Consider the following 27,569-nt stretch of genomic DNA (forward strand, 5'->3'; position numbering starts at 1 on the left):
CCTGTCGTTTAAGCTTATATTATTATTATTGTTGTTGTTTTTTCAATTTTTGTTTGCTATTTAATAAATAAATTAGGAATAATCACTTCTCAGCAAATTAAAAAATATTTCCCTTTTAACTTGCAACTCTGATGAGAACATAAATATACACAAATGTACTTTTACAAGGCAGTAATAAATATTTAAGTTAACAATAAGTTAAAAACTACAAGAAGCTAAAATTCGCAAAAAGATACAAGAGTTAATGGTGCCAGTTTTTTTGTTCTTTTTTTTCTCATTTTATCGCAAACAGAAGCTGCCACAGACTCTTACAAAACACAAGTGAACACATTTATTGTCAAAAAATCAAGAAATCCTAAACTAATTTCTAAATCATTAAACAATTAAAACTCGAACTAATGCTAAAATGTTTTAATTATCATTAAGTTCGTCTTTTAAATGTTGTTCATTTTGTTTCCATTTTTTTTTTTTGCTTGAGAGCAAAAGAAAAATAAAAGTCCCTTGCTCCACAAGTGCCAACGATGACTTCGTTGTTTTCAGCAAACCAAAATAAATAAATAAATAAATTTTTAAAAAGAAGAACGGAAAATAGCCGATGTGCATTTTCAGGATGTGATTTGTGAACACAGATCCAAAGAGATGCCTCGGGAAAAGGCGGTAGCAGTTGCGTCCCCTTTTTAAAAGTTAAGGTTTTTTTTAAGAGAAACTTCCCTTCTCGTTCCCTTTGAAGTATGCGGAGGGGGAATTTAAATAAAAAAAAAAAAAAGCAACATGGACATGGATGTCAGTGTAGTACAACCCTTACAAACAGATTAATCCCACTTGAAGGCTCCATTCTGAAGGGAGACAACCATAAATTAAAATAAAATAAATTCTTTTTTATTTTTAAGCAGCAGCCCTACAGAGAGCAAGATTCAGACTTTTTTTAAAGAAATCATCCTGGGCTCTTTTGGCTTTAATTTGAGAAACCGGGCAATGCCTCCACGGAAATGGCTAAAACTCCAAAGGTATTTGGCATTTGTGACTGCCGGATGAGTGAAAAACTTGAGTAGATTTCTCTCCACCATCACCCCCCCCAAAAAAAAACCACACAATTTCTTGCTATTCTACCAAATAAATAAAAAATAAGCTGGGCAGTGCTGTGGAGGAACTGTCCCAAGTGAATGTTTTTGGCCTGTCCCCATTCAACAAACATACACACTCGAAAGGGATGAAGGCTCCCTGTGGAGGACCATGGAGCAAGAGATGTCTTGGTCCAAAGGTGGAACACTCTCACCTGTGCCAAGAACCTCATCTCTGCCCCTCTACCCACTCCATGATAGCACCTCCTATATCACAGGAAACTTACATACAGTAACAGAGATGACACCCTCAGGCGTGTTAATCCCGTTGTTAAAAACAACAACGCGGGGGGGAATTACAATGGGCAACGGTCAATGGGAAGAGATTTGGTATTTAGAACTGTCAGGGAAGCTTCCCCCAAGCCTTTGAATCGAGGCCTACGTGACAAAGGTGTGAGATATTGGAGCAGCAAGTTGCTTCCCTTCAAGGGTTGTGTTACGTACGGTGTAGTTTTAGCTTTCCGCAAAATAAACACAGCCTCGGACACACAAGGTCTATTTGGTTGAAGATGGTGGTGGATGGGGTTATTTTGCCCTTAGACTTGCTGACATGTTTAGGACATTTAATCGGACGGAGACTGAATCCAGGAGGGCCAGGTGGGATAGGTGGCTGGGTACACAGTCCCTGCAGGGTTTGATCAGGGAACAGCTCTAAGCATTGTTCCATCATCCTACTATCATGGTTAACAGGCAGGGGTGATGCTTATACTAGGATGCCATTAGGTGCCATGATAGTAACTTGGTCACAGCTTAGATGGCAAAGCCAGAAGCCGAAGCTGCTTGAAAGGTCTACGCTCCAGTGGGGTGAATCCTAGTTTCACCCTGGCTTCCCTTTTGAGCCAGAGAGCACATGCGTCCTTTTCCTTAAGCATGTGCAGAGGTGCTCACTCACATACGCACCTCTCTGGCTACATCAAAAAAGCTCTTGCTGCCTTCAATTTCTGCAGACAACCTAAGAACATTATTGGGTGCCTTGACCGAAGGAAATTCTGAGGAGGTGTCTCAATGCTTAGCCTCAAAGGGCAACTTAGCTGAAACATGTCGTTGTGTTTCACCAAACTGGCATCCAAATCTCTGCTGAGGAACCTGGTTAAGTACCTTTTCCTTCCAAACATGGACAAAGGGTTCCCCCCAATCTCTCCCCCATGATGGATCAGATACCACAAGACATCGGGTGGAGGGGAAAACATGCCATCAGCTTAGAATCAGAGCGGGGATGTCATGCTGAAAGCTAGATGTCCAGCAGACAAGAAGCATGTCTTTGGCAAGGATCCAGAAAGGTGGGCTGAGGCGCTCACCCTCCTGCGAGATGAGCACAAAGCAATCATACTGGCCCATGTCGTGACCACTGGCCCATGCTGCCTCGGACCAAGAACCCAAGCAGGAGTGTGCATCTCAAAAGACTGGAAGGTTTATTGCTGCCAAGAGGAAAAGAGAAGCCCCCTGAGAGAAATCTTAAAGCATGGGAATTGCAAGGCCTTCCTACGGGTCAGATTGCTCCACAACTGCCTTGCAGCATGGTGGAAAGAGCTCCGATCCTTTCTCCTACAGCTCAGCGCACCAGAGACCTTCTGCTGGAAAATCAGAAGACATCCTCGGCTGCTGGAGTCCACTGTGGCAAAGTGCAGTGTTGCTTTACAGAGGTGATTGGCTTTGTGGGGACGTATTCTCTCTTGGGAATGGACCAGCCACAGCAGAGCAGGCACTAAATCTAGCAGAATGGCTGAGGGCGAAAAGGTGGTGCCGTTTCAGAGCTGCCAGGGCATGTGGCTAATTCGGAGTGAGGGCGAGTGGGAAACGGAACTGACTTGAGTGAGCCGAGAGAAAGAATGAACACGGAGTTATCAAATGCCCAGATGGACACTTGACTGTTGGGTCTTGCCAATGCCTGCACCTAGGAAGGCGGAGGAGGAACAGAAAACTGTGCCCCTTATTGAAAAGGAAGGCGTGGCACAGCCATCCCTTGTGGCATCACCACCCCCCCCCCCCGGTGGATAGCAACCACCAGGAATCATGTTGGACTCATCCGCCCCACAAGCCGGGCCGTGCAGTTCCCTTGGCCAAGTGTGACTTGCGCTCAGCTGTTCTAGGGAGCCACATGGACAAAGCAGAGCAAAGACATTGCCAAAACAGCCCCGAGATCTCCACTGAACAGCGAAGGGGGTCAAAGAGCTGACCTATTTGGTTGCATTAAGCTGCCTGGAAAGGGCAAATGGAAAATGTTCTGCCTCGCGTCCACTCAAATGGTAGGGGAAGGAGAAGAATTGGTGCCTCCCTAGTGAGTGCTCGCTGCTCCCTTTCTAGTCCTTCCTCAGAAAATGCCAAGACAGACAATCTCACCCCCCAGGCCCCAAGTCAGCCTGTCTCCACTTCTGTTGCATCTTCTGAAGTACAATGCCAGGCTCCTAGGGGGGACCATTTGCAGATTCCCCAGCCTCCAGATGCATGACCTTCTTTGGACCAGTTTTCCCTACTCCCCGCCTACCCAACTTATCTTGGTCTCTTACATGAAACGGCTGGATCCATAATTAACATAAAGAGAACCCTTTAATTTTTAAGACTGTTGGAGCTGTGGACTCTAGTTACAGTATATGGATGTGGGATACTACCAGAAGTCAGTGTCAAACAAGAGACGCCCCTCAAAATAAGAGGGTCCCTGCCTTTCCTTCATGATCCTTCTTCTGATTGCCCCTGCACTTAGCCCATCATTATAGCACTACACTAAATGGACTGCCCAGGAGCCTCCCAAATTGGATCAAGCTGCCTTGCCTTTGGGAAACTGAATGTTAATCTACTTTCCCGTAATTGATGTCCATTGCGTCGTACACGGACCTCTGCGGATCTAACTCTCTTCTTTCCAATATGTTTTGCAGCATCATGCATAACAGCCTTGGCACGCCAGCAGTGGGCAGTGACATCTGAGTCAGTTCAGGCTTTGCGTCCTCTGCAACAGCTAGAGGAGTTGCTTGCAACCGTGCCCCCATTGAGGACCATGTTGTCTCTTTGCTAAGGGTAGATATCAGGCATGCATTGAGAGGTGGGTGAATAGAGCCTCTCTTTCCCCACCCACCAGCAGCAGGGTTTTCCTGCAGAACCAAACCTATCTGCACAAATCAGCTTCCATGCTCTAGCAGCACTAACTGTTTTGGGGTGCTTCTTTTTTCACTCGATGGCTTTTCCGATGAAAAAGCCAAAAGAAATCTTAGCGGGGAAACAACTCTGAAAATGGACGTGTGTAAAACTAATGCTGGTATTAAGCACACAGCCTAAACCATTGTTTTTTTTTAAAGAAATAAACTGTTTCCTAGGCTTTTTGTCCCTTTGGCAGGGGCTGGGTGGGTAAGAGAGAAGTCCGGTGGGGAAGTTGCAGAAAGCCATAAGGTGACTGCAGCCCCTTCTGCCCTGTCCCCAGCCCCTAACAAGACACACAAAGACAAGAAAAGCATTAAAATAAAATTAAAAAGGCTAGGGGGAAAAAGAATCCTGAAAGCAATTTGCTGCTTCTTCTGCCCAGCTAAGGGAGGGACAGAACAATCCAAAACCTTTGGGATCTAAGTGCTGCTCCTGCACAAGACTCTCAAAGGCTTTCCAGGCAACGGGATGCGGGCAAGGGAGAGGGTGTGGCAGGAAAAAGACGATAGGTCAAGAAAAGCAGCTACCTTCCCAGCATGCTTCTGGTGTGGAGAAAGCACATGGGCCTTACTGCTGTTTGGGGTACTTGTGAAACTGCTGCTATGCAACTGGCAGCAGCTGGCATCTGTTGGTACACCACCCTTTGGAAAAAGCCATGTCTTTTCTGTCCTGCTCCCAGCACCTCTCTATACGGCACTAACTGAACTCGGTTTCCTTTCTAATTCTCACGCTTTTAAAGCTTTTAAAAATGCCTTCAGTCACCGTGAGCCGCCACAGTTGTGCTCAGTTGCTTTCGCTGGCGTTTAAACCCTCCCTGCAACAAAGCCAGGCTCAACCCCAACTGCTGCACCGCCGTCGTTTTGCAAACCTGGGTGGAATTAGCAAAGGGAAGGAAAGGCTCAGCTTCCAGGAAGGAACCGTCCCAGCTCAGAACTATGGCTATCCCCCAACTCAATCAATCCCATAACAAAGCTGATGCCAAAATCCCAGTTCATTATATGGAGACTCTTGTGTGGCTCCAAGCTACCTGTATCTGTGAAATCTGATACAATACGGACATCCCCATCACTTGTCTGGAAAGGCCATTGGGAATGAATGACTGGTGTGTGTAGAGCAGTAGCACTTAGTGACTTGCTTTCCATTTCTCCCTTTGAATTTGTGTGTGTGTGTGTGTGTGTGTGTGTGTGAAGTTCAAGAATCCCAGTAAAAATTTCCAACAAGGTCTCTCTTCCTTTTTTATAAAAATAGATTTTTTTAAAATCTTTCTAAACGTTTGCTGTTGTTTTCGTTTTGTTTCCCATTTCAGCCTTTTTAATGTATCATTTCCCCCTTTCATTCAGTCATTAGATTGATCTAACATTGAAAAAGAGAAAGGGAAAACTCACCCACCAGCCCATTCCCACTCCTGTACCTCCCCCCTTTAATCAATAACAACTTTCTAGCTTATCAGGATAGTCAACTAACAGAGTTTGGGGGTGGGGGGTTGGCTCCCTCCTCTCTCTCTCAGATGGCCCCATGCTTGGTCTTAACAAATTCTTCGCCTAAAAATTTATAAAGAAAGAAGGAAAGAATGAAAGGCTTGATTTTGGGAGAGGAGGCAAAATAGCATGTTTAAATTGTACCACCACCTGATTCAAGTCCATATTTCTGACCCAAAAAGAAACTTGACCCATCTAGTCCACACAACCTGATTAATCGACTAGGAATCTTGGACACTGTGCCAGGTCCCTGGCCTCTCTCGCTTGCTTATCTCCACGACCCACGCTCTTACTTTAATCCCAAATAATTCCAGGACGTAAGCAAATTATCAAACCTGATATGCAAACTTACAAAACAGAGCAGAAAAAATATATATGGGGCCTTTGCTCTTCCCCCAGGGAATGAGGCTTCTCTGGGGAAAGGCGGGAAGGCCCCCGTTCAGGACATATGGGGTTGGGTTTATTTCCCAAATACAACATCATTCTAATTAAGGGCCAGGCAAGGTGGTAGGATTAACAAACAATATCGCTAACATTTTAGACCAAGGGATGAGATGAGAGCATTGTCCACCCACCACATTTGTACTTTTTTGTATTTTATTTTATTTTTGCATCCAAGAAGGACAAAAGTGGTGAGCTGGATTGTTGTAACTCCTCCCCTCTAGGCTAGCTCAGAAAAGCAGTCATGACAATTCTTGGATTTGCTGATCCGCAATATTGGGGGGGGGGGGGGAGAGAGTCGGGAGTGTTTCTATATCACACCTTACAGGAGAGAGTGGTTTTCGTCCCCCGTCCCCCCACGGCCAGGAAACCTGCCCATCAAAAGGAACAATGTAAGGGGTCAGAATTCAAAGAGGGAAGGAAGGATGGAAGATTGGGGAAAGCTTCTGACTTGGGTAAAGTATATTAGAAAAGCCTAGGACAAGGGACGGGGGGGGGGCGCAGTAGGGTCACAGAAACAGAGAGGTGTTCTATTCTGAGTGGATGTCTCCCCTGCACATTGCCAAGAGCAGGGATCGGTTTTCAAAAGGTGGCTGACATGTTGCCACGTCCGTGCTCCCTGCTGGGCTGTCGGGCACAGGGGAGGGGGAGCGGGAGAAGCCTCCTGCTTCCCAGAGAAGATCACGGTGTCTGGCGGTTTTGTGTTTTGTTTTAAATATTCTGCAACATTTGAGTCAATGAACATTTCCGTTCTCGTGGCGAGTCGGGGAAGAGGGCTGTTTTCCAGCATCCTTGCTGCTCACCCCACCCCACCCCTCCCGCCATCTCTCTCGCCCCGCTCGCTCGCTCATGCCTTGTGTTGCTTACTGGTCTTGAAGGAAACCTGGAGAATTCGGTCGCCCAGTCGGTAGCCGTTTAGGCTGGCGATGGCCATGGCTGCTTCGTCGTAGTTGGTCATGGTGACAAAGCCAAAGCCCTTGCACTTGTTGGTGGTGAAGTCGCGGATCACTTTGACGTTGGTGACTGCTCCAAAAGGCCCAAAGAGCTGCCACAGGACACTCTCATCGGCCTCTGGGGAGAGGTTGTACACAAAGATGCACCAGCCGGCACTGGAGGCCCCTGTCAGGTTGACTCCCGCCAGGCTGGTCATGCTGTCGATCGTGATGGGAGAGAACCTGGAGATCAAGGAGAGAGGACTACTTTGGGTGTAAGGCTGGCATTCTACCAGCATGAGCTCACTGCAATATGGACAGGTTAGGAAAAGCGCTGCCTACTTCTCAGGGGAAAGGGAGAGGCACCGGCAGTTCACTCCTACAAGCCTTGGCTCCAAGGGGCAGGAGGGAAAGGGCACAGGCACTTCCTACCAAAAGCCCTGGATCCTTCAGGTTGAATTTGATGTACAGTCGTACCTTGCTTGTCAAGCTTACTCCGTTCCCGGAGTCTGTTTGACTCCCGGAACAGTTCAAAAACCAAAGCATGGCTTCCGATTGGCTGCAGGAGCTTCCTGCACTCAATTGGAAGCTGCGGAAGCAATGCTGGATGCTCGGATTCCGAAAAACATTCGCAAATTGGAACACTCATTTCTGGGTTTGCGGCGTTCGGGAGCCAAAACGTCCAAGTACCACGGCATTCGACAACCAAGGTACCTCTGTACAAGCCTACCTTTGTAATTTCCCCCACAGATTTCGGTGAGGTGACATTTTAATTCACACTCTTTCAAGGGTATTTCTGCCTGTGCTAGATGTTCCCCCAGTTTGGTTCAGCCTGCAAGTGTGCCACGAGTCTCCCTGTTTGACCTTAAGGTTTCTTGGCTCTAATAACGAAGTAACCTCGAGGGTAAAATGGAAGGGCTCCTAACAAAGAAGACTGTGACATTTCCTGTGCATGAATGAGTTCATCATGCAAGTCCTGAAATTGGAATCCCATGCAGAATCTGGCACAATGAGAATCTCATTTTCCATTTAAAGAAAAACAAATTAAAACCCCCCCAACACCAAGTTATAAACTTCATGGTAGCAAATAACATCTTAGAAATGATTCTAATGAAACAGGGAGGAATTCAATGTTGTGCTCTTCCAATTGTTCAGTCAGCTCAAGCATTTCAGCTTGCCTCTCCACCCCTGAGCACTGTTATGGGGGTTCTCCCAAGCCCCCAAAGCCAATTCTGGCACAGGGAAGGGGGAGAGAAGGAGGGGAAAGCCCATTGCACAAGGGATTCCAGTGATGGGACTCATTAGGTGCATCCTACCCAGGATGTGGGGCAGAGCTTGCTGTGAGGAACAGGTATAGTACAAACTTCCCTATGTCTCTCTCTCTTCCCCCCGCCCAGCCAGCTATTGTTTTCTGACATGTTGCTGGTGACCACCTGTGCTCCAGTTATTTCCTTCCCTTTCCTTGTCCACCCCAGTTTTGGGGGAGAAGAAAGAAAATTGAAATGTTTGGATAACCTGGATCTGTGGGTTGATTCAGGTAAAAGGCAAAGGACTCCTGGACAGTTAAGTCCAGTCAAAGGCAACTATGGGGTTGCAGTGCTCATCTCGCTTTCAGGCTGAGGGAGCCGGCGTTTGTCCACAAACAGCTTTCCGGGTCGTGTGGCCAGCAGGACTAAATCGCTTCTGCTGCAAAGGGACATTGTGACGGAAACCAGAGCGCATGGAAATGCCATTTACCTTCCCGCTGCAGCAGTGCCTATTTATCTACTTGCACTGGCGTGCTTTCGAACTGCTAGGTTTGCAAGAGCTGGGACAGAGCAATGGGAACTCACCCCGTTGCAGAGATTGGAACCGCCAACCTTCTGATCGGCAAGCCCAAGAGGCTCCGTGGTTTAGACCACAGCGCCACCCGCGTCCCTCTGGGTTGTTTCACACCACAACTCTGTATATGGATGTGTAATTTTTGTTATTGATCCAGAACACACTGTTATTCGTGGCTGAATGGCTCACCAATACTACCTGCCTGCTGCAACTAAGCTTTCCTAATACAGGTTGAAGTGAATGTATTGGAGTGGTTCTGTGCAGAGAATATCTTAAACCTCCAGCCTGCTGCAGTAGAGCAGTCGTGTAAGTGTCTGCTAATTTACTTGACTTCAGCGGCAATCATTCTATGCTCATTTACTTGGAAGGAAGCCCCATTGACTTCAGTGGGATTTACGTCAGAATAAACACATGCACACGATTGTGCTATTGCATAGAAAATTCTCTGAACAACAACGCTCCCCTCTAATCTTGTTGGGAACAGGAGGCGTGAAGGAAAGCAGTTCTGCAGAAGAGTCAAGCTTCTTCTTGCTGAATCTGAGGAAACAGCTGGGCATTGCCAGGAATCTCCAGGGCAGACTGGACCACTCATGAAGGATGCTGGCATAGCAACCACTTAAAACGACACAGGCTCAATTTGGGGCCTAGGAATTTTGGACCTAAGGAGAAATGAGCTTGCTCAATGCCTGCATGTGGAACTACAGAGAGCTCCATTTAAGCTGCTCTGAGCTTTCGAAGGAAGATTGGGACGTGAAATATAAACAGTAATTGTTGTAACATCTTTGACAGCCTTCTAGCTCTCAGATGTATCTGTCTTTGGTATAAAGTTTGTCCGCCTTCCCAATTCACCTTTGGAGCAACCGTCTAATTTCTGTCCTTCAAGCAACGCAACTAAATGAAACCAAGAAGCACCCAACACAGTGACAACAGACAAACACAAGACCAAAAAAAAAAAAAAAAATTATATAAGGAACAGCCAGTCATCTGAGCAAAACAGCAAACCCTTCTCTCGAACCAAACCCAAAACAGAACAAAAAGAAGAGGCATGAAAGGTCTGTAGTGTGTCCCCCAAGACACACAAACCCAAATTCCACAGGCCTAAGGCAGAAGATGGAGGGATTCTATTGTTTTAACTTTTATAGTACTTTTAAATTCCCATGCTCGCTGAGGGAGGTGGGGGGAATAAGAAAAAAGAGGGGAAATGATTACAAATTAAAAAATTAGTATTGGGAAAGGGTGGGTATTGAACCAAGCAACCACAAATAAAGTTGTCTACGTTTTTTTTCTCCTTTAAGGTTAAGAAAAACAGTCAGATACCTTAGGAGACTACCAATGTTATGTCTAATCATGACACCCACATTTGCTTTCTAAAAGGATGAGTGCGGCTGCACTGTTAAGGCCGAGGTGGGGTAGGGGCTCTCGCCTCTGGGGCTGTGTTGACAATCACCTTTTTAAAATCCAGCCTTGTGCTGTGGGCCAAGGTGGGGAGGGAGGGGGGGAGTGGCGAGGAGCGTAGGCTTTTGAAGGCTATTTACCTCTTGACGCCGTATGCCATGTTTAGCAAATTGTCGAGCCTGTGGGAGGAAGAGGAAGACGAGGAGAGGCCATTGTTAGTAGACGATCTCGTAACAAGAGGGTCCTGCGGTGCCATCTGACTTGGCTATTAGTGCCGCAGCAAGGCAGCGCTTGCTTCCTGAGACTAAGCACAGGTTGCTGTTTGCACTTGGAGGCCCTGGAGGAATTTAAATGTCTTAGGTTTGGAAATATATATATATCTATGTATGTATATATATATATCTATGCTGAACAGCAATGGGAAAGGATCTCCATCTATTTTGGTTGTTTATAATCTGTTTTTCACATACTGAGATGCATGGGTAATGGGCAGGCACTAATTAATTAAGGGCAACGGTGTCTGCATTTCAGAAATGATGATGATGATTATGGTAATAATCAATCATTTTTTAAAAGAGAGAGAGAGAGAGAGAACACCTAGAACAGAACATGGGAAACATATTTACAGTTACAACTTGCCACCCCCTCTTGTTAGGACTTACTTTCCTCTGCAGAGCTGTGTCCAGATTTCATGCAGCAACTCTGAATTTTCTTCAATTTATTTGCTTAAGAATCTGCATGATTACCATCATGCCATGGAATCTCAGCACTTGCCTTACTCTTTATTTTTTAAAGGCAAGAGTTTAGTCTTAATAGTTGCTAGCAAAGATCTGAAAACCTGCAGGTTGCCTGAGCTTCCAGTGGTCAAAGCTACCAGCATTAGTACTTTTCCCTATTGGCCTTCCTGCTTCTATTGTCCTTTAAAATGGTCCCTCATCCCATCAGCTACACATATCTGGATTTCCAGAATCTCATCTCTTCAAAGAATGCGGTGCAGAAAGGCAAAATCTTGCTAAGAACTCCCCCAAATGGTGCAATTGCATACAGTATACACATTTCAGAAGCACAATTTTTATATCTTAGTAATAGGACTTGGGAGTATTTTTCCTAGTGCAGATATTCAGGCCTTACTTATGAGGTGCATTTCTAATAAACTAGATTGCACATGCGGGAGAGAGCATTTAATGGGTGAAACATAACATCTCCCAGATCCATGTATGTGTTTATTAGCATGTAAGTTGTGGCTCCATCATAAACGGAAGTTTAATGAGCCAAAACACAGAAAATATCTACGTCCGCATGTTCCATGCATATGTATGACTTTTGCATGTGTGTCATGTTATGGCATGTCGTACACCATGCAGATGCCATGCCTATGAACATCATCTGCGTATGGGTCCACCGGATATGTATGAGCAGGGAGTTCAAACATAAGTGACCCGAACCTACAATTCAGTCCATTACTTCACCAAACCGAACCAAAATTTATCCTGCCTGTTGGGACCTAAATTGGCTTTTGGACCAAAGGAAGAAGCGAGATATCAGAAAAGCCTTCCAGCAGCACAAAATTCCTCGTCTAGTAGGCAGAGAGGCTATTTTAATTTTCCTAGTGTATTGTTATTGCTTTCTTTCTGATAAAAGTATGTTTTAGATACTACAGCTAAAAGTTGACCTGGATTGTGGGAAAGTAGCTGGGTTGATAATCCCACTTTTTGGGAAGGGCTTAGACACATGGCCTTCTGGAAACACTGTATTCCTCACTTCTACACAGTACAGTGGTACCTTGGTTCTCATAAGCCTTTGTACTCAAACAACTTGGAACCCAAACACTGCAAAGTGTTCCAGTTTGCGAACTTTTTTGGGAAGTCAAGCGTGCTCCGTTTTCAGTGTTATGCTTCCAATTTGAGTGCCAAAACTTCAGTTTTGAGTGCCACACTTCCATCTTGGGTGCCATGTTTCTGTTTTGAGTATTATGCTGAGCTCTGCCTGTTTTTGCTATTTATTTTGTGTTTTTGTTTTTGCGGCTCTTTTTAGTGTGTTACTGTGTGGAACCCAGCTCAGCTACTGATTGATTGACAGTGTGACCGCAGTACATTGTTTACTGCTTTCATTTTATGGATCAGTGATCTCGTTAGATAGTAAAATTCATGTTAATTTGCTGTTTTAGGAGTTGTTTTTAAAAGTCTGGAACGGATCAATCCATTTTGCATTATTTTCTATGGGAAAGCATGCCTTGGTTTTGGGACGCTTTGGTTTTGGAACGGACTTCCGGAACGGATTAAGTTTGAGAACTAAGGTACCACTGTAATTCCATTTGGTGGTTTCTCTCTACCTGAATTGTCGGAATGTACCTGCATTAGCTGATGGGGTTAAAAGGGAAATTCACCACAGACATCTCTAAGAAAGAGGAGAAGGAATCACCAGATTCTAAACCTGGGTATGGCAGCTTACATTAGACCTTTCAGGACAGAAACTGAACTAGCCTACTAGCAACCCAAGGTCATTTTGCTCTCCATGGGAGAAGGCAAACGGAACAATTACAGAGCACTCAGTGGCACCATAGAACATGCCTGGAAGCCAAAACCCACTCCTTTAAATTCATCACAACTTCAACCAAAAGCGAGGCAGGGCTTTGGGATACAAGAATCTCCTTGAACTTTGAGCAGTCCGTTTACCCTGAGGAGTTCTCCCAGCCCCTGCCACACTTTAGGGCCAAAATAGACAATACAGTGGTACCTTGGGTTACATACGCTTCAGGTTACAGACTCCACTAACCCAGAAATATTACCTTGGGTTAAGAACTTTGCTTCAGGATGAGAATAGAAATCGTGCTCTGGCAGCGGGAGGCCCCATTAGCTAAAGTGGTGCTTCAGGTTAAGAACAGTTTCAGGTTAAGAACGGACCTCCAGAACAAATTAAGTACTTAACCCGAGGTACCACTGTATGTAAAACTATCATATCACCCGTAGCATGGCATAGCATGCGTGTGTTTGTATGTGCACGGTTAACCCAGCCCCACTTCCACCATCCTGACAAAAAAAAAAATTCCTTCCCTGCTGTAAAGGTGCTATTTGCTCCAGGAAGAGAAGCTGCCATTGATGCCTGTGCAAAACAGCAAGGCGGGGAGGGGGTTGTTGGGGCTAGGTACATTCAGTGCAATATACAGGTGTACCCTCTACTCCAAGTCGGTTCTTCTCAGACACAGCCCAGAATCCTTTGGGCTCCCATCCCAGCAAGAAGTGGACACAGAGTATGGCCAAGGTGGGTGGGTGGAGGAAAGAAATATGAAGAACTCACCCACCACCTGAAGGACATGGAATGTGGAGAGGCAACAGAAGGTAGGATTGTGCAAGATACTGTTCAAAATACTCAGTTTCCTGTTCTCAGACACCAAAGTGGCAACTAACCTCTCTCTATATATATAGATTTTAAAATCCATTGTTTCTAGGCTCCGGTTACAATATTGATATATCTAAACCTATGGCCTTTTTGGTTTCGAAGCAACCCTTCAAGGTGACAGAGAGGCACATGAGTGCAACAGAAATGTCTTCTGCTTAGATGATAAGGGAGCAGCAGGAGATTATTACCGGTTCAGCCTCACGGAGACGGGCAACAGAATAGTTCAGGAAGTCTACCTCCCAATCGCAGCAATTTCCTTCTCCAAGAAACAAAGGAAACACCCATAACAGTCCTCTGGGGAAGCAAGGCTAGAAAAATCTCTGTTCCCTGCTGCACTCAAAATGTTTTTAAGTCCAAAGGGCACAGCTGCTCACCCGCTCTACCACAAGCTTCCTCCACAAGCCCTGATATAGATTCTAGTATCCAAGCCACCTTTCCTACTGGATCACAAAAAAAAGTAAAGGACCCCTGACAGTTAAGTCCAATCGAAGACAATTCTGGGGTTGCAGCGTTCATCTTGCTTTACAGGCTTTACAGGAGCCGGCGTTTGTCCTCAGACAGTTTTTCCAGGTCATGTGGCTAGCATGACTAAGCAGCTTCTGGCACAATGGAACACCGAAAACACAGCAGTGCTTGGAAACACCGTTTACCTTCCCGCCGGAGCAGTACCTATTTATCTACTTGCACTGGTGTGCTTTCGAACTGCTAGATTGGCAGGAGCAGGGACCGAGCAACGGGAGCTCACCCCGTTGCGGGGATTCGAACCGCTGACCTTCTGATCGGCAAGCCCAAGTGGCTCAGTGGTTTAGACCACAGCGCCACCCACATCCTGGGTCAAATATGCACAGCCTATGCCCAAATCCATCACCGCCACCTAATACAAGCCTCTGTGCGTTTCTCCTTGCCACTGCTCTTTCCCCACCTGTGCCAGTTGGATGCAGCAGGCTGAATTATTTTAAAAACACAGCCACTTCCTGCAGCGAGTGCTCTAATCTTGCTATTTAGCTTGATATGCACAACACAACTTCTACTGCTTAGTGGGCAACATGAAGAGCTCAAGACCCAGGTTAAGTTCCACCTCAGCTATGAACTTCCCTGTGTTATCAAAGCCTGGGCATTTCCAGTGTTTGAAACTCCCATTGTTCTAGGCGCGTTTTGCGATGGGATTTCATTAGCGCGAGTAGTTTCTGAGCTCTGGGTGCAGTACTGCACCTAAGATTTCAGATTTCAGATTCCTTCAGTGTGGAAGGAAAGGAGGACCTTTTTCTGCCTCCCCACTTCCAGCTACTCTCTGAAGACTGGAGAAGAGACCTTCTTAAGAATATTAGGGGAAGGTGAGAAGGGGAAGGACTAGACCATGGGAAAAGTGAACATAATATTTTAGCTGCAGTTCATTCATTTTCAGCTTTGTATTCTCATTATAAAAAAGCCTGCCTAGGCATTCCATTGTGTGCCCATAACCTAGGTTTAAGGTGCCATTTAGCTCCTAGCTTTCGTATCTCAGTTTCCTTCCCAGTTTCCCTCTCAGCTCTCAAGCTGTTAGCTGGGACTACCAGCCATCCTAGAGCGTTAGGAAGATAAACAACTTCAGAGATTTGGGGACAGTATGAAGCTGAATAAATATGTGATGAGTAGGTACCACATAATGAGTCTCAAATGACATCACTTTGAAAAAGAAGTGAACAGTTCTCTCGCACATGATTCTTTTTCCTGCTTGGGCATGAAGATAAATCTGTGTTAATCCATGCACGCTGCCACACATGAAAGTCACATCGAAAGCAGACATATACACCATCATCACACCCAGCAGGTGTACACAGGGTGTTTTTCGATGCCATGTGGGAAAAATATTACGTGTGAAGCAGCAGATAAAAAAAATCAATGAAAAACATGGAAGAAAACATACATGTGATGCAGATCTGGAGTTCAGATGCAACCAGGCATTCAACGCCAAATCACGGGGAATGGGGGGTTAACAGCCTTGAGGCTTTATTTCAGTTTGCCTAAGACTTTTCAAATCCAAACTGGCTAAGGGGCTGCTTAGGGATTGCTGCAGACCTTCAGGTGGCCCTCATAATCTGTCCCTCCCCATCTTACCTACAAATTGAAAAAAAGGAAATGGGGTACAGTGGTACCTCGGGTTACATATGCTTCAGGTTACAGACACTGCTAACCCAGAAATAGTACCTTGGGTTAAGAACTTTGCTTCAGGATGAGAACAGAAATTGTGCTCCGGTGGCGCAGCGGCAGCAGGAGGCCCCATTAGCTAAAGTGGTGCTTCAGGTTAAGAACAGTTTCAGGTATAGAACGGACCTCCAGAACGAATCAAGTACTTAACCCAAGGTACCACTGTATATGAGAATTCATGGATCATGATTCCCAAAACAATGTACAAAAAGAATTTCGTTTCTTACAGGACCTGCCCCACACAAAAGGAATCTGGACGCTCATCTGTCCCAGCCCTGCCCTGAGGAACACAATACAACTGGCAAATGGCACACATTGGTACTTAGGAAGATGGCACTTCCTCTGTTTACACCTGATGGAAATGTGGCTGCCCTCTAGATCCAGCAGAACCTCAAGCTATATCAACAACCGTCCCTTTACTGAATACTGAGATGTGGCTATTTCTGGAGTGGAGCGGCAGGGTCAGTAAAACTACTAGGGGAAAACACAGCTCGGCACAAAGAGGCCCACTCACAGTGGAAGTGCCTGGCCTCGCCACCACCAATCCTAGCAGTTTTCAGGTGAGCATCACTGGAGCACACAGACTGCTTCTAACCATCTGGTAGACCAGATGCCCTGTAATCTTTTCCAATTCAGCATAGCAACAATCTGAAAGAGACTCATAACTTGGTCCCTTCCTGCCTTGAAGAACTCAGCATGAGGTAGCCACTGAATGGTACTGTTCCTGTCTGCCTCGTTATTAAGACCCAAATGTAAGGCATGGGCTCAAGAGAAGGAGGGAGTCCAGGAGGAAATCCAGGAGCCCCCCAAGGTGCACTGATCCACAGTATATTAAAGAAGTGCACAGAGCAGTACCAGAACAAGGCCCAAGCTTAACGGGTCAGCTTTACAGAAGGCAATCTCTTAAGGAACAGCCAGTGAGATTGTGCTAAAGGGACACTGGAAGGTGGCAGATTATTCAACCACACATCTTCGCCTTGTGTTTACTTAGAGACTAGCCACACCTGTGGACACTCAGCTCTAACATACAGGCAAATGATGAGGCTGGGTATCTGAGTCCTAGGTTTCCCCCAAGCATAGGGCGGCAGCTGCCAGGGACCGGGTGAGGAGAAGAACAACCTGAACTCTCAGCCCTCCAGCAGAGGAGAGGGGAAGGTGTCTCACCTGAATCGCTGAGTCTGGTGGTGCAAAGGTCCCGTGTACCGCCGAGCTGTGGTCTGGTACAGATGCGTGAGCAAAGCTTGTCCTGTCTTCTGGCTGGGGTTGTTGGCAAACTTGACTGTGATGGGTTCGCTGGCGCCCAGGGGCTTCTGCCCGTTCAGCCCCTTGATGGCCTCCTCAGCTTCTATCCTCTTGTCGAAGCGGATGAAACCGACTCCTCTAGAGACACCTGGAAGAGTAGGAGTCAGAATGGCATGGGTGTCGTATGAATGCTGGTGAGGGCACCTGCTTTGTTGATAATGTGGGGCTACAGTATGGTACAGTCAACCCTCGGTTGTCGAATGTAATCCATTCCGGAAGCCCGTTTGGCTTCCAAAATGTTCAACAACCGAGCCGCAGCTTCCAATTGGTTGCAAGAGCTTCCTGCACTCAACCGGAAGCCATGTCGGACATTCAGCTTCCAAAAAACGTTCGAAAACCGGAGCATTTCGTTCTGGGTTTTTGGCGTTCGGGAGCCGAAATGTTCCAAAAGAGAGCTGTTTGGGAGCTGAGGTTTGACTATATCGCTCATCTGAAGACAGACACTTCTTGCATTTTTTTCCCTAGCACCTTGCATTCTTTGTAACATCTGTTTAATTTTCCTTTTTAGTGTCCCTGAATGTTTGAAACACATACAATATATAAAAGACTGGATAGCCACCATTGGATAAATCAGACTTTAGATTAAGTTTTATATATCTCAGCTAAGTACCCCGAAATAATCTTGGTAGTTTTGGAAGTATCATCCCTCAACAAATATTGGATTACAGACTCCTTGCAAGTCAATATTTTGAGCTGTGTGGGAGTCACTAGGAGATCTCTGCGAAGGGTGTCGAGAAAAGGGCAGTCCAAAATTATGTGGTGTATTGTATCTGGTGTTTTCTTATTACACGAACAGAATCTGTTCTGGAAAGGGATTTTTTGAAACCTTCCAAACAATACAGATGAGAATTCAAGAACTTCTAAGAAGTTATAGGGAGCCTGGGACCCACACAGTCTCAGCTTGAAGTCCTTCCCATACGTAGTATGGATCAGTGTAGCTACTCAGTGGAGGAAGAGCACCTGACATATGTAGAAAGCCGTGATTTCTGCACTCCCAGACACACAGCGGCATCATGGAAGAGATGGGACAAAGGGATGGAGAAATAAGCCCTACTGGGATGGAGAGTTTACAGTTCGAGCTTGCAAAGAGTTAGAAAGGTGCTGATTCTGGGGACCAAGCAAGGGTGCCCTAAGTGCTTTAGAAACAGGAAAAAGCAGATGGAATTCTTACAGAATTTCACATTATTTGTACCTCCACATACTTGGGGCGACAGGAGAGTCTCTCCTCCCCATTTCCCTTCCCTTGTTACATAGCAATCACACTCTGATTTTCCTCTTGGTGTGCTCCCCACTATGGATGATCCTCTGGGTCCAGGTATACTAGGAATATCTCCTATCGCATCTCCAATGAAGTGGTTGGAGCCAGGAGAAAAGGAAAACCTGGTAGGAGCAGCAGAATGGAGCAGAAAGGGGATCAAGAAGCAAACAAAGGAAAAAATGCCTTCCAAAATGGCATTCCCGTCTCTTCTCTTTTGCCGTGCCTACGGGTGGTTCACAAGAGGTGGAACTGGGGATAAAGGGGTTGTCACTGCCCCAGGTAAGGTAAAGGTAAAGGTAAAGGGACCCCTGACCATTAGGTCCAGTCATGACCGACTCTGGGGTTGCGGCGCTCATCTCACTTTATTGGCCGAAGGAGCCGGCGTACAGCTTCCGGGTCATGTGGCCAGCATGACTAAGCCGCTTCTGGCGAACCAGAGCAGCGCACGGAAACAGCATTTACCTTCCCACCGGAGCGGTACATATTTATCGGCAAGTCCTAGGCTCTGTGGTTTAACCCACAGTGCCACCCGTGTATATCCTCCAAATAAAAGGTTACTTCCTGCCAGTGGTGAGATGGGCTGTGACAACCCACACAGAATCACATTTCTCCCCTACAGGAGAATGGACAATATTTCTATTTTTTTAAAAAATGTATGCATACCATAATGTAGAGTGCCATAATGCACTCTAAAAGACAGTCTGTGCAGCCTATGCCTGTACTTACTTCAGAGGAGGATCCTAATAGGTGTCCGGATCTTAATAGATGTCCTCTTTTTTAAAACCTGCTCCATCTGTGTATGGCTGCTTCATAAGAACTTGTAAGGATTCTGCTGATGAAGCAGATCTATCTAGCCCAATATCCTGCTTCCAAAACTAGCCACCAAGTACTTCCAGGAAGTACACAAAGAAGGCTTGAAGGCAACAGCTCTCTACTGCTGTCTCCACCAGAGCAACTTGTATTAGAGTCACAACCAACAGTTTTTGGTAGACTTCTTCCAATCCCCCTTTTACAGCCATCTTTTAAAGCTAGCGGTCGTTGCCACATCTGGCGACAGAAGGCAGCCCTGTTTAGGGAAGTTTTTAATGTTTAATGCTGTATTGTGTTTTTAATATTCGGTTGGGAGCCGCCAAGAGTAGCTGGGGAAACCCACAGATGGACGGGGTATAAATTATTATTATTATTATTACTACTGTATTTTTGGCTCCATAAGACGCACCTAGTTTTTAGAGGGGGAATGCAAGAAAAAAAATATTCTTTAAAGGGAGTGCTGAGCAGAGCTTGTATGCATCCCAGGCTCTGCTCAGCACTCCCTTTCACGAGCCACGTGGAGCATGTTTGCAGCTCTTGGGGGCTAGGCGCGGCTCTTTAAAGAGCATGCGGCGCTTGCTGGCTTTTGCGGGAGGTGGGGGAAGGGACAGAGGGCAGCCCCTCAGTCTCTTCCCCCACCTCGCGGAAAAGCCAGCAAGAGCCGCGCTCCCTTTAAAGAGCACGCGGAGCCTGTGTGCAGCTCTTGGGGGCTTTTCCTGCCTGCCTGCCTCCCGCCTGCATTCACTCCATAAGACGCACACACATTTCCCCTTACTTTTTAGGAGGGAAAAAGTGTGTCTTATGGAGCGAAAAATACGTTGATGATGATGTTATTATGATTATTATTAGCACACATCCTTGGGTTTGCATCTGTGCTTGGAAGGCCAATTCCATGTACACCCCCTGCCCTCCCACCTTGCTATAATGGAGAAAAATTCTATGGAGGGGTAATAGTGTACTCTTTTCTCATTTTAAGTCTGGCACATATTGATTTTTTGAGAGGAACACGCAACTATAGAGTTTAACTGTACAGGCATGTGTCCCATTCCACACATTGCAAAATAAGGACACCCAGATTTGTTGCTGTGCGTACACTCAACAAGAAACTGCAGCCAATTTTGGCTCTCCACTGAGCGCATCTGTATAACACATGAGTTTTTAATCCCCCCTTTTTTTTCATGACTGCACTCACACTTTCCATTTTTTAGTGTTACGTGCAAAAATGCCATGCACAAAACCCTTCAGTCCAAGCCATTCTTGCTACCTGTGACATTATCACAGAATTTGAGGCACCGAGCAAGAGGAAAATGAGTGTCCAGGCTCAATCCAAGCCCCAGATTACAATTAATTTAGCCCTGGGAAATGCAAAGTGGCAATACAATGGAACCTTGGTTCTCGAACGGCTTAGCTGACGAACAAATTGGCTCCCAAACGCCGAAAACCCAGAAGTAAGTTTTCGGAAGCCAAACATCCGACGAGGCTTCCACTTGAGTGCAGGAAGCTCCTGCAGCCAATCAGAAGCCACGTCTTGGTTTTTGAATGGTTTTGGGAGTCAAACGGACTCCTGGAACAGATTAAGTTCGAGAACCAAGGTTCCACTGTATAAGCAAGAGTGTTTTGGGGTATTTGCAGAATGCATATGGAATCCGGGCAAAATTCCACTGATCCTCAACATAAGAATCAACCTTTGTTTGCCTGTGTGAACAAGGCCTGAGCCCATGTACCAAGTGCGATAGAAAGGATATGCAAATCAGAGCGCAAGCCCATGCAAAGGCACATGATGTCCTACAATGATAGCATTATAGGCACATGCCCAATTAGGCACAACCCTTCCTGCTCCGATTGAAGGACCCCCAGGACTATGATAAATCCTCTCCTCGCTCTGCTGAAGTCCCTTTGGCAATCTTTTTCCACCAGTGGCACTGGTGGCAGGGTACTTATGCGCTTATTAATACCTGTGACCTGATCGACAAGGATGCGGGAGGTGATGATGCGCCCATACTGCGAGAACAGCTGCTCCATCTCTTTCTGGCTCATCGTCTTGGGTAGGCCGCTCACGTAGAGATTGGCATCACGGATGGAGGCTGAGCTAGGCCGGGCGTAGGACACCTGGTGGCACAGAGGGCAGAATTACAAACACTCTCAAGAAAGAGCTTTCTGTTTCCACCTCCCACTTCAACCCCAGCAGCTCCCACTTTCTTCCAGGGGAGCCAAGGATTCCTCCTTTATTCCTCCCCTGCCTACCTTCACATCCATCTCCCATCCTCTTCCTCTGTAAGCAACCTGAGACAGGAACTTCTCTTTTCACAGTGCCATGCATATTAATTGTATGGTAATAATAATAAGAGGGACGCGGGTGGCACTGTGGTCTAAACCACAGAGCCTAGGGCTTGCCGATCAGAAGGTCGGCGGTTCGAATCCCCGTGACGGGGGAGAGCTCCCGTTGTTCGGTCCCTGCTCCTGCCCACCTAGCAGTTCGAAAGCACGTCAAAGTGCAAGTAGATAAATAGGTACCACTCCGGCGGGAAGGTAAATCGCATTTCCGTGCGCTGCTCTGGTTCGCCAGAAGCGGCTTAGTCATGCTGGCCACATGACCCGGATGCTGTCTGTGGACAAATGCCAGCTCCCTCGGCCTGTAAAGCGAGATGAGCGCCACAACCCCAGAGTCGTCCGCTACTGGACCTAATGGTCAGGTGTACCTTTACCTTTAACAATAATCATTAACAATACTAGCAATATTGCCACCCAGACTCTGCCTTTACACCCCTTCATAGACTCTGGCCTCCTTCCATCATTTGCACGGATTCGTTGAGATCAGGGGTTCCCCAAACTTGGGTCTCCAGTTGTTTTCGAACTACATTTCCATCATCCCTGACCACAGGTGGTGCTAGCTAGGGATAATGGGAGTTGTAGTCCAAAAACAGCTGGAGACTCAAATATGGGAAACCCTGATTAGATGTATAGCTTAGGGCTCATCCAGACATCCTTTCATGTCACTTTTCTAGGCACAGGTCCAGGTTTTTAAGCTCTGTGTCCGAGCAGTTTGTTTGTCCCAGCGCTTTCCCTGGGAACACCAATGTCTTACTGCAAACGTCAATCTGAAAAAAAACCCCCGTCTGCCGTTTGCCCCAATTCAGTGGTAAAATGTGAGTTCTCCTGGGGAAAACGCCTGGAACAACAACAAAAAGGATGTCTGGATGACCCCATATTCTGTGCTGAAGGCCCTGAGTGGGTGAATGTCAGGCTTCAGGGACTCGGCTTCCTCCCCCCCCCCCCGGTCAGTAGATAAACAGAACAAAGTGAAAGGAGTCTCTTACCAGTTAGAATTTTTAATGATCATAGCAAAAGAACAAAGAATCCATTCCTCGGAATGAAAGTGCTCCCAATTAAGGGTTCCACCCACTTCCTCCCTAGTCACTTCTGCTCCTTGCAACCTGATCTCGCAACCACTGTGCTTTCTGAGCAGCCACCTTATCTGCTCCCCTTGACCTTGGGCTGAGCAGATGGATGCTTTCCAGCGAAACAAAGTCTGTTAACTCTCTCTCTCTCTCCCAGTTCTTCTCCTAGCTCAGCGGTTCTCAACCTGTGGGTCCCCAGATATTGTTGGACTACAACTCCCATCATCCCTGAGCTCTGGCCTTGCTAGCTAGGGGTGATGGGAGTTGTAGTTCAACAACATCTAGGGACCCACAGGTTGAGAAAGGCTGTCCTAGCTGTTCATCACCCAGTTCTTTCCAACTTCTGCCTTTTGAACTATGCCCCTCTGCAAACCATTGTTCCAAATCTATACTGTCCCATGGCTGCTGGGAAGATTCAGGATCCTGAGCGGGCGGGGTGGGGGAGGAGGCTCCCACCATTCCTCCTCAGCACAGTCCCTGGCAGTGAAACACAACTGTGCATGAAAGGAAAGAGGGTCCGTGCCCCTTCTGAACTCAGATATGCATTCCGGCCTTCCTTTCATGAAGGCACCTTGAGGGCAGCTTGCCCGCCCATGCCAACCCTCCTCACCTTGATTGTTTTTGTCTGTAGTTTGAGCCCATTCAACGTGTTGATTGCTTTATCAGCATCGTTGGAGTCAACATAATTGACAAAGCCGTAGCCTAAGCTCTGCCCTGGTGGGGAAGAAGGGAAAGAGGTTACAGTGGAGGAGCTGCCAAGGAAGGAGGGAAAGGAGAAGGGAGGTTTCTTTCAAACCAAAGGGGGGAGGGAATAATTAATGTGAAGGTAGCATTTTCAAAAGAGCTGAAACAAAAGCTTAAAGCTCTTGAAGTCTGATGCAGTTTTAACATCTGAATATAAAGGTTAAAATTGGAATATAAGGGTTGTTTCAGTGGGTTCAGAACTATCCTGTGAATACTGCAGTATATTATTTTGTGCCCCTCCTTCAGCTCCTGCCTGCGTTGCTCAGAATACAAAGTGTGGCCTATTGAGTTATCCTGGGGGCCACAAAAGACATGATGCAGGAGAGCTGTGGACCATCTCCAGATGGTTTGGGTTTTTTTGGTTCTTTATTGAAAAGCAGCTGTGGGGGTGGCAAATTTGACCACAGCAGAGATGGGGGGGGTCATGCCTAACCCTTCCCCCCACAAAAAAACCTGTCCCTCACACACTTGTGTTTTTTTCAAGCAAGGGAGAAGATACAGGGATCCGAAATCTATATTCTGCAGGCGAGGAAGCAGCTTGGTGGGAGCAAATTTTGATCAGAAAAATGCTCCACAAGTTAAACACTTATCTCCCCCCACCCTTGGTTTCTTTATTGTATTTACATATTTATTAATCTTACACCCTGTCCTTCCTCGCAAAGGAGCTTAGGGTGACAAACACACAAGGGATCAAACAATTAAAGCATCTTAAGAACTATTCCAGTACAGAGAAACTGGATAGGATCTGCACTTTAAAAGTCCCGTTGGAAGAGGAGAGTCTTCAAGCAGACCACCGAAAATACAACAGATATGGTGCCTGTCTATTATATAATGTTGTCCAATCAAATTCACACAAGTACCATGTGCATAGATGGGAAAGGCCTATAGCACCATGGTACAGCACCTCATTTGCAATTTCAGTCTCTGACACCTCTGTATAGGGCTGGGAGACCTCTGCCTAAAAGCTTGGAAAACTGTTGCCGATCAGTGCTGAAACTACTGAATAGCTGGACCAGTTGTCTGGGGGCTCATTTAGACTTCCTTTTGGCCCAAGCTTTCTAGGCAAAGGTTCAAGCACTTTGTTTCCCTCCCCCATGCTTTCCCCAAGAAAACTCGCTCTTTACTGCTGAATCAGAACAAACAGCATTCCATGGAAAACCTGAATCGCTGTTTGCTCTGGTTCAGCAGTAAAGAGCAGGTTTTTGCAAAGAAAGCCCCTAGAAATTGCAGGGCAAAAGGTTAAGTGTGGATAAGCCCTAACTTGGTAGAAGACAGCTTCTACCAAGCATTTTAGCTAAACCAAAAATATTCAGAGACTGGCTCTCCCACACCCTGTCTGTAGTTCGGTCTTGGGGCAGCATGCAATTTTTTCATTGGTTCTTTTCATCCACTTTAGTCGGATGTGGAAGCTAATGGTCTAGAGTAGAGCTTCCCAAACTTGGGTCTCTCTCCAGCTGCTTTTGTACTACAACTCCCATCATCCTTAGCTAGCAGGACCAGTGGTCAGGGATGATGAGAACTGTAGTCCCAAAACAGCTGGAGATGCAAGTTTGGGAAGCCCCTGGTCTAGGGGCACTGCACCCTATAGGTGAAGAATACCTACAAACTCAGGTCCCAGAGCCCTAGTAGGAAGGTCTCACATCATTATGTAACTGGGTGTCAGAAACATGACCATGGTCAGCATTTGCTAATAAACTCTCGAAGGAGTATTTTTAAACAAACTGGTTTCAGCTCTAGCAACCCTTCCATCGGCTATTAGAATGAGAGTGATCTGGAAACTAGTCCCAGAATCCTGCTTTGGGCTAACAGGAGCACTAGACAACAAATTAACATTAAACAAAAGCACTACTAAAAATCAAGCTACTGATCGGAGGGGGCCTCATTTAATTTCAGAAAGGCACAGACTCTTATTAATAGAAGCAGCAGTTCTTGAGTAACAGTCCCTAGTCCAGAAGGCCTTAATAGAGAAACAAGCGGGGACTCAAAGAAAATGTGTTGGGCTTCTGGGCTGCTGCTGTTTAGACCTCCCAACTGTTCAGAGATTATGCAGGGGTTCCAGGGTGCGTGTGAGGAACGGTTCATTATTTCCTTGGTCACTTAAACGGCCTCGTCCCAGTATACCTGAAGGAGCGTCCCCACCGCCATCGTTCAGTCCAGACAATGAGGTCCTCTTCCGAGGGCCTTCTGCTGGTTCCCTCGCTGTGAGAAGCGAAGTTACAGGGAACCAGGCAGAGGGCCTTCTCGGTAGTGGCGCCTGCCCTGTGGAATGCCCTCCCATCAGATGTCAAGGAAATAAACAACTATCTGACTTTTAGAAGACATCTGGAGGCAGCCCTGTATTGGGATGTTTTTAATGCTTGATGTTTTTATTACCGGTATGTTTTTAGACAAGCCACCCAGAGTGGCTGGGGAAACTCAGCAAGATGGGCAGGGTATAAACAATAAAGTAATTATTAAGGGAATCATGCTTGTTTTTTTAAACCTCATTGCATGCATGCCCTTACTTTAATCTCCACTTCCAGGTTGCTATAAACCATCAGGGCAGATTTAATGAACCCACAAGCCAGATCAAACTGGGCAGCCCTTTGAAGTGACTCACCAGCCCCCCCACTGGAACCCCCCCCCCCAATCACAACACTGAGCTAGGATGAGAGGTTTAACCCACTCCACCCAGCCCAAAGTTGCAACGGGGCAATGTCCGCACCGCAGCAGTGAGCTTGCTGAGGCTTAAAGCTTCTCCACCAAGCGCAGCACTATGCTGGGGAGGTATCTGCGTGTAAAATGGGGAAGGTGATCTGTGTTTCTGTATGTATGCGTGAGAGCATGTGTGTTGTATGCAGGGCCAGATTTAGGTTTGATGAGGCTCTCAGTTACTGAAGGTAATGGGGCCCTTTATATGTCCTGCTGTCCTTTGCTAACAACAAATTGTTGCTGGTTTTTTTGCGTTGAATACATGCTATATGATAATTTATGGACCTAATAGGTATCTAAAGCCATTTGCACATGTTGCCATACAACCAGTCCATGCAGAATGTAGGCACCCTATATATAGAAATGAGCAAACCAGTGATATTTTAGGGAGTAGACTAGCAGGCAGGGCCCATTACAGTGGTACCTCGGGTTATGAACTTAATTCGTTTCGGAGGTCTGTTCTTAACCTGAGGTGCGCTTTCGCTAATGGGGCCTCCTGCTGCCGCCGCGCCACTGCCACACAATTTTCGTTCTCATCCTTGGGCAAAGTTCTCAACCTGAGGTACTACTTCTGGGTGAGCGGAGTTTGTAACCTGAAGCGTCTATAACCCGAGGTACCACTGTACTTACATCAAAGGAGCCTACACAACACAAAACGGTTGTTGCTGTATGTAGGTTTTATTTTATTTGTTTTTTTTTATCTTATATTTTGGAAATGTACATCCAGGTTTTTTTCCCCTTTAAATTTTTTTGGGGCCCTCAAGAGAGTGGGGCCCTGAGCTATAGCTTGTTTAGATTATACATAAATCTGGCACTGAGCTTGTGTGTGCTGAACCATATGGTTGGTGTGTGGTTGTTAACCACATTAGTAATGACCCTCATCTGCGCCTGCTGCCATGCAGTCCTTGGAGGGCCCACGTGGGTGGCGCTGTGGGTTAAACCACAGAGCCTAGGACTTGCCGATCAGAAAGTCGGTGGTTCGAATCCCCGCGATGGGATGAGCTCCCGTTGCTCGGTCCCTGCTCCTGCCAACCTAGCAGTTCGAAAGCACATCAAAGTGCAAGTAGATAAATAGGTACCGCTCCGGCAGAAAGATAAACAGCATTTCCGTGCGCTGCTCTGGTTCGCCAGAAGCGGCTTAGTCATGCTGGCCACATGACCTGGAAGCTGTACCCTGGCTCCCTCAGCCAATAAAGTGAGATGAGTGCCGCAACCCCAGAGTCGTCCGTGACTGGACTTAATGGTCAGGGGTCCCTTTACCTTTACCTCTCGGTTAGGGCCTCAAGCAGGCCAACTGCTTCCCCACACCTTTTCTTTTCCCCAGCTGACATCCTCAGCATTGATGGAGGCTACAATGCAGGCTCAGTCCTCCTTGAGCTGCTACCTGGGGAGTCTATTGCGGAAGCAGGCAGAAAGTATTCTGTCTGTAGGTGGCCCTGTTCCACTGCCAAACTGACAGA

The 27,569-nt window shown here is 46.5% G+C and overlaps 1 protein-coding gene across 7 annotated transcripts in view; it reads right to left on the minus strand.

Annotated features, from left to right (window-relative positions):
- Window positions 1–46: 46 nt before the first annotated feature.
- The window catches only part of ELAVL3 (ELAV like RNA binding protein 3), an 86,396-nt gene continuing 58,873 nt past the window's right edge, over window positions 47–27,569 (minus strand). For 3 of the 7 annotated variants that reach the window (XM_079959647.1, XM_079959653.1, XM_079959651.1), the window contains exons 3-8: window positions 23,285–23,388; window positions 21,232–21,385; window positions 17,071–17,296; window positions 10,461–10,499; window positions 7,040–7,368; window positions 47–5,794 (exon numbers count right to left, since the gene is read on the minus strand). In XM_079959647.1, the coding sequence (XP_079815773.1) occupies window positions 5,757–5,794; window positions 7,040–7,368; window positions 10,461–10,499; window positions 17,071–17,296; window positions 21,232–21,385; window positions 23,285–23,388 (890 nt within the window). In that variant the 3' untranslated portion in view covers window positions 47–5,756. Of the gene's footprint in view, window positions 5,795–6,874; window positions 7,369–10,460; window positions 10,500–17,070; window positions 17,297–21,231; window positions 21,386–23,284; window positions 23,389–27,569 lie in introns of those variants that run through there. The other 4 variants (XM_079959648.1, XM_079959652.1, XM_079959649.1 and 1 more) reach the window with 4 other exon arrangements.

This window comes from Podarcis cretensis, assembly GCF_951804945.1.
Source record: "Podarcis cretensis genome assembly, chromosome: 17".
Lineage (NCBI taxonomy): Eukaryota > Metazoa > Chordata > Lepidosauria > Squamata > Lacertidae > Podarcis > Podarcis cretensis.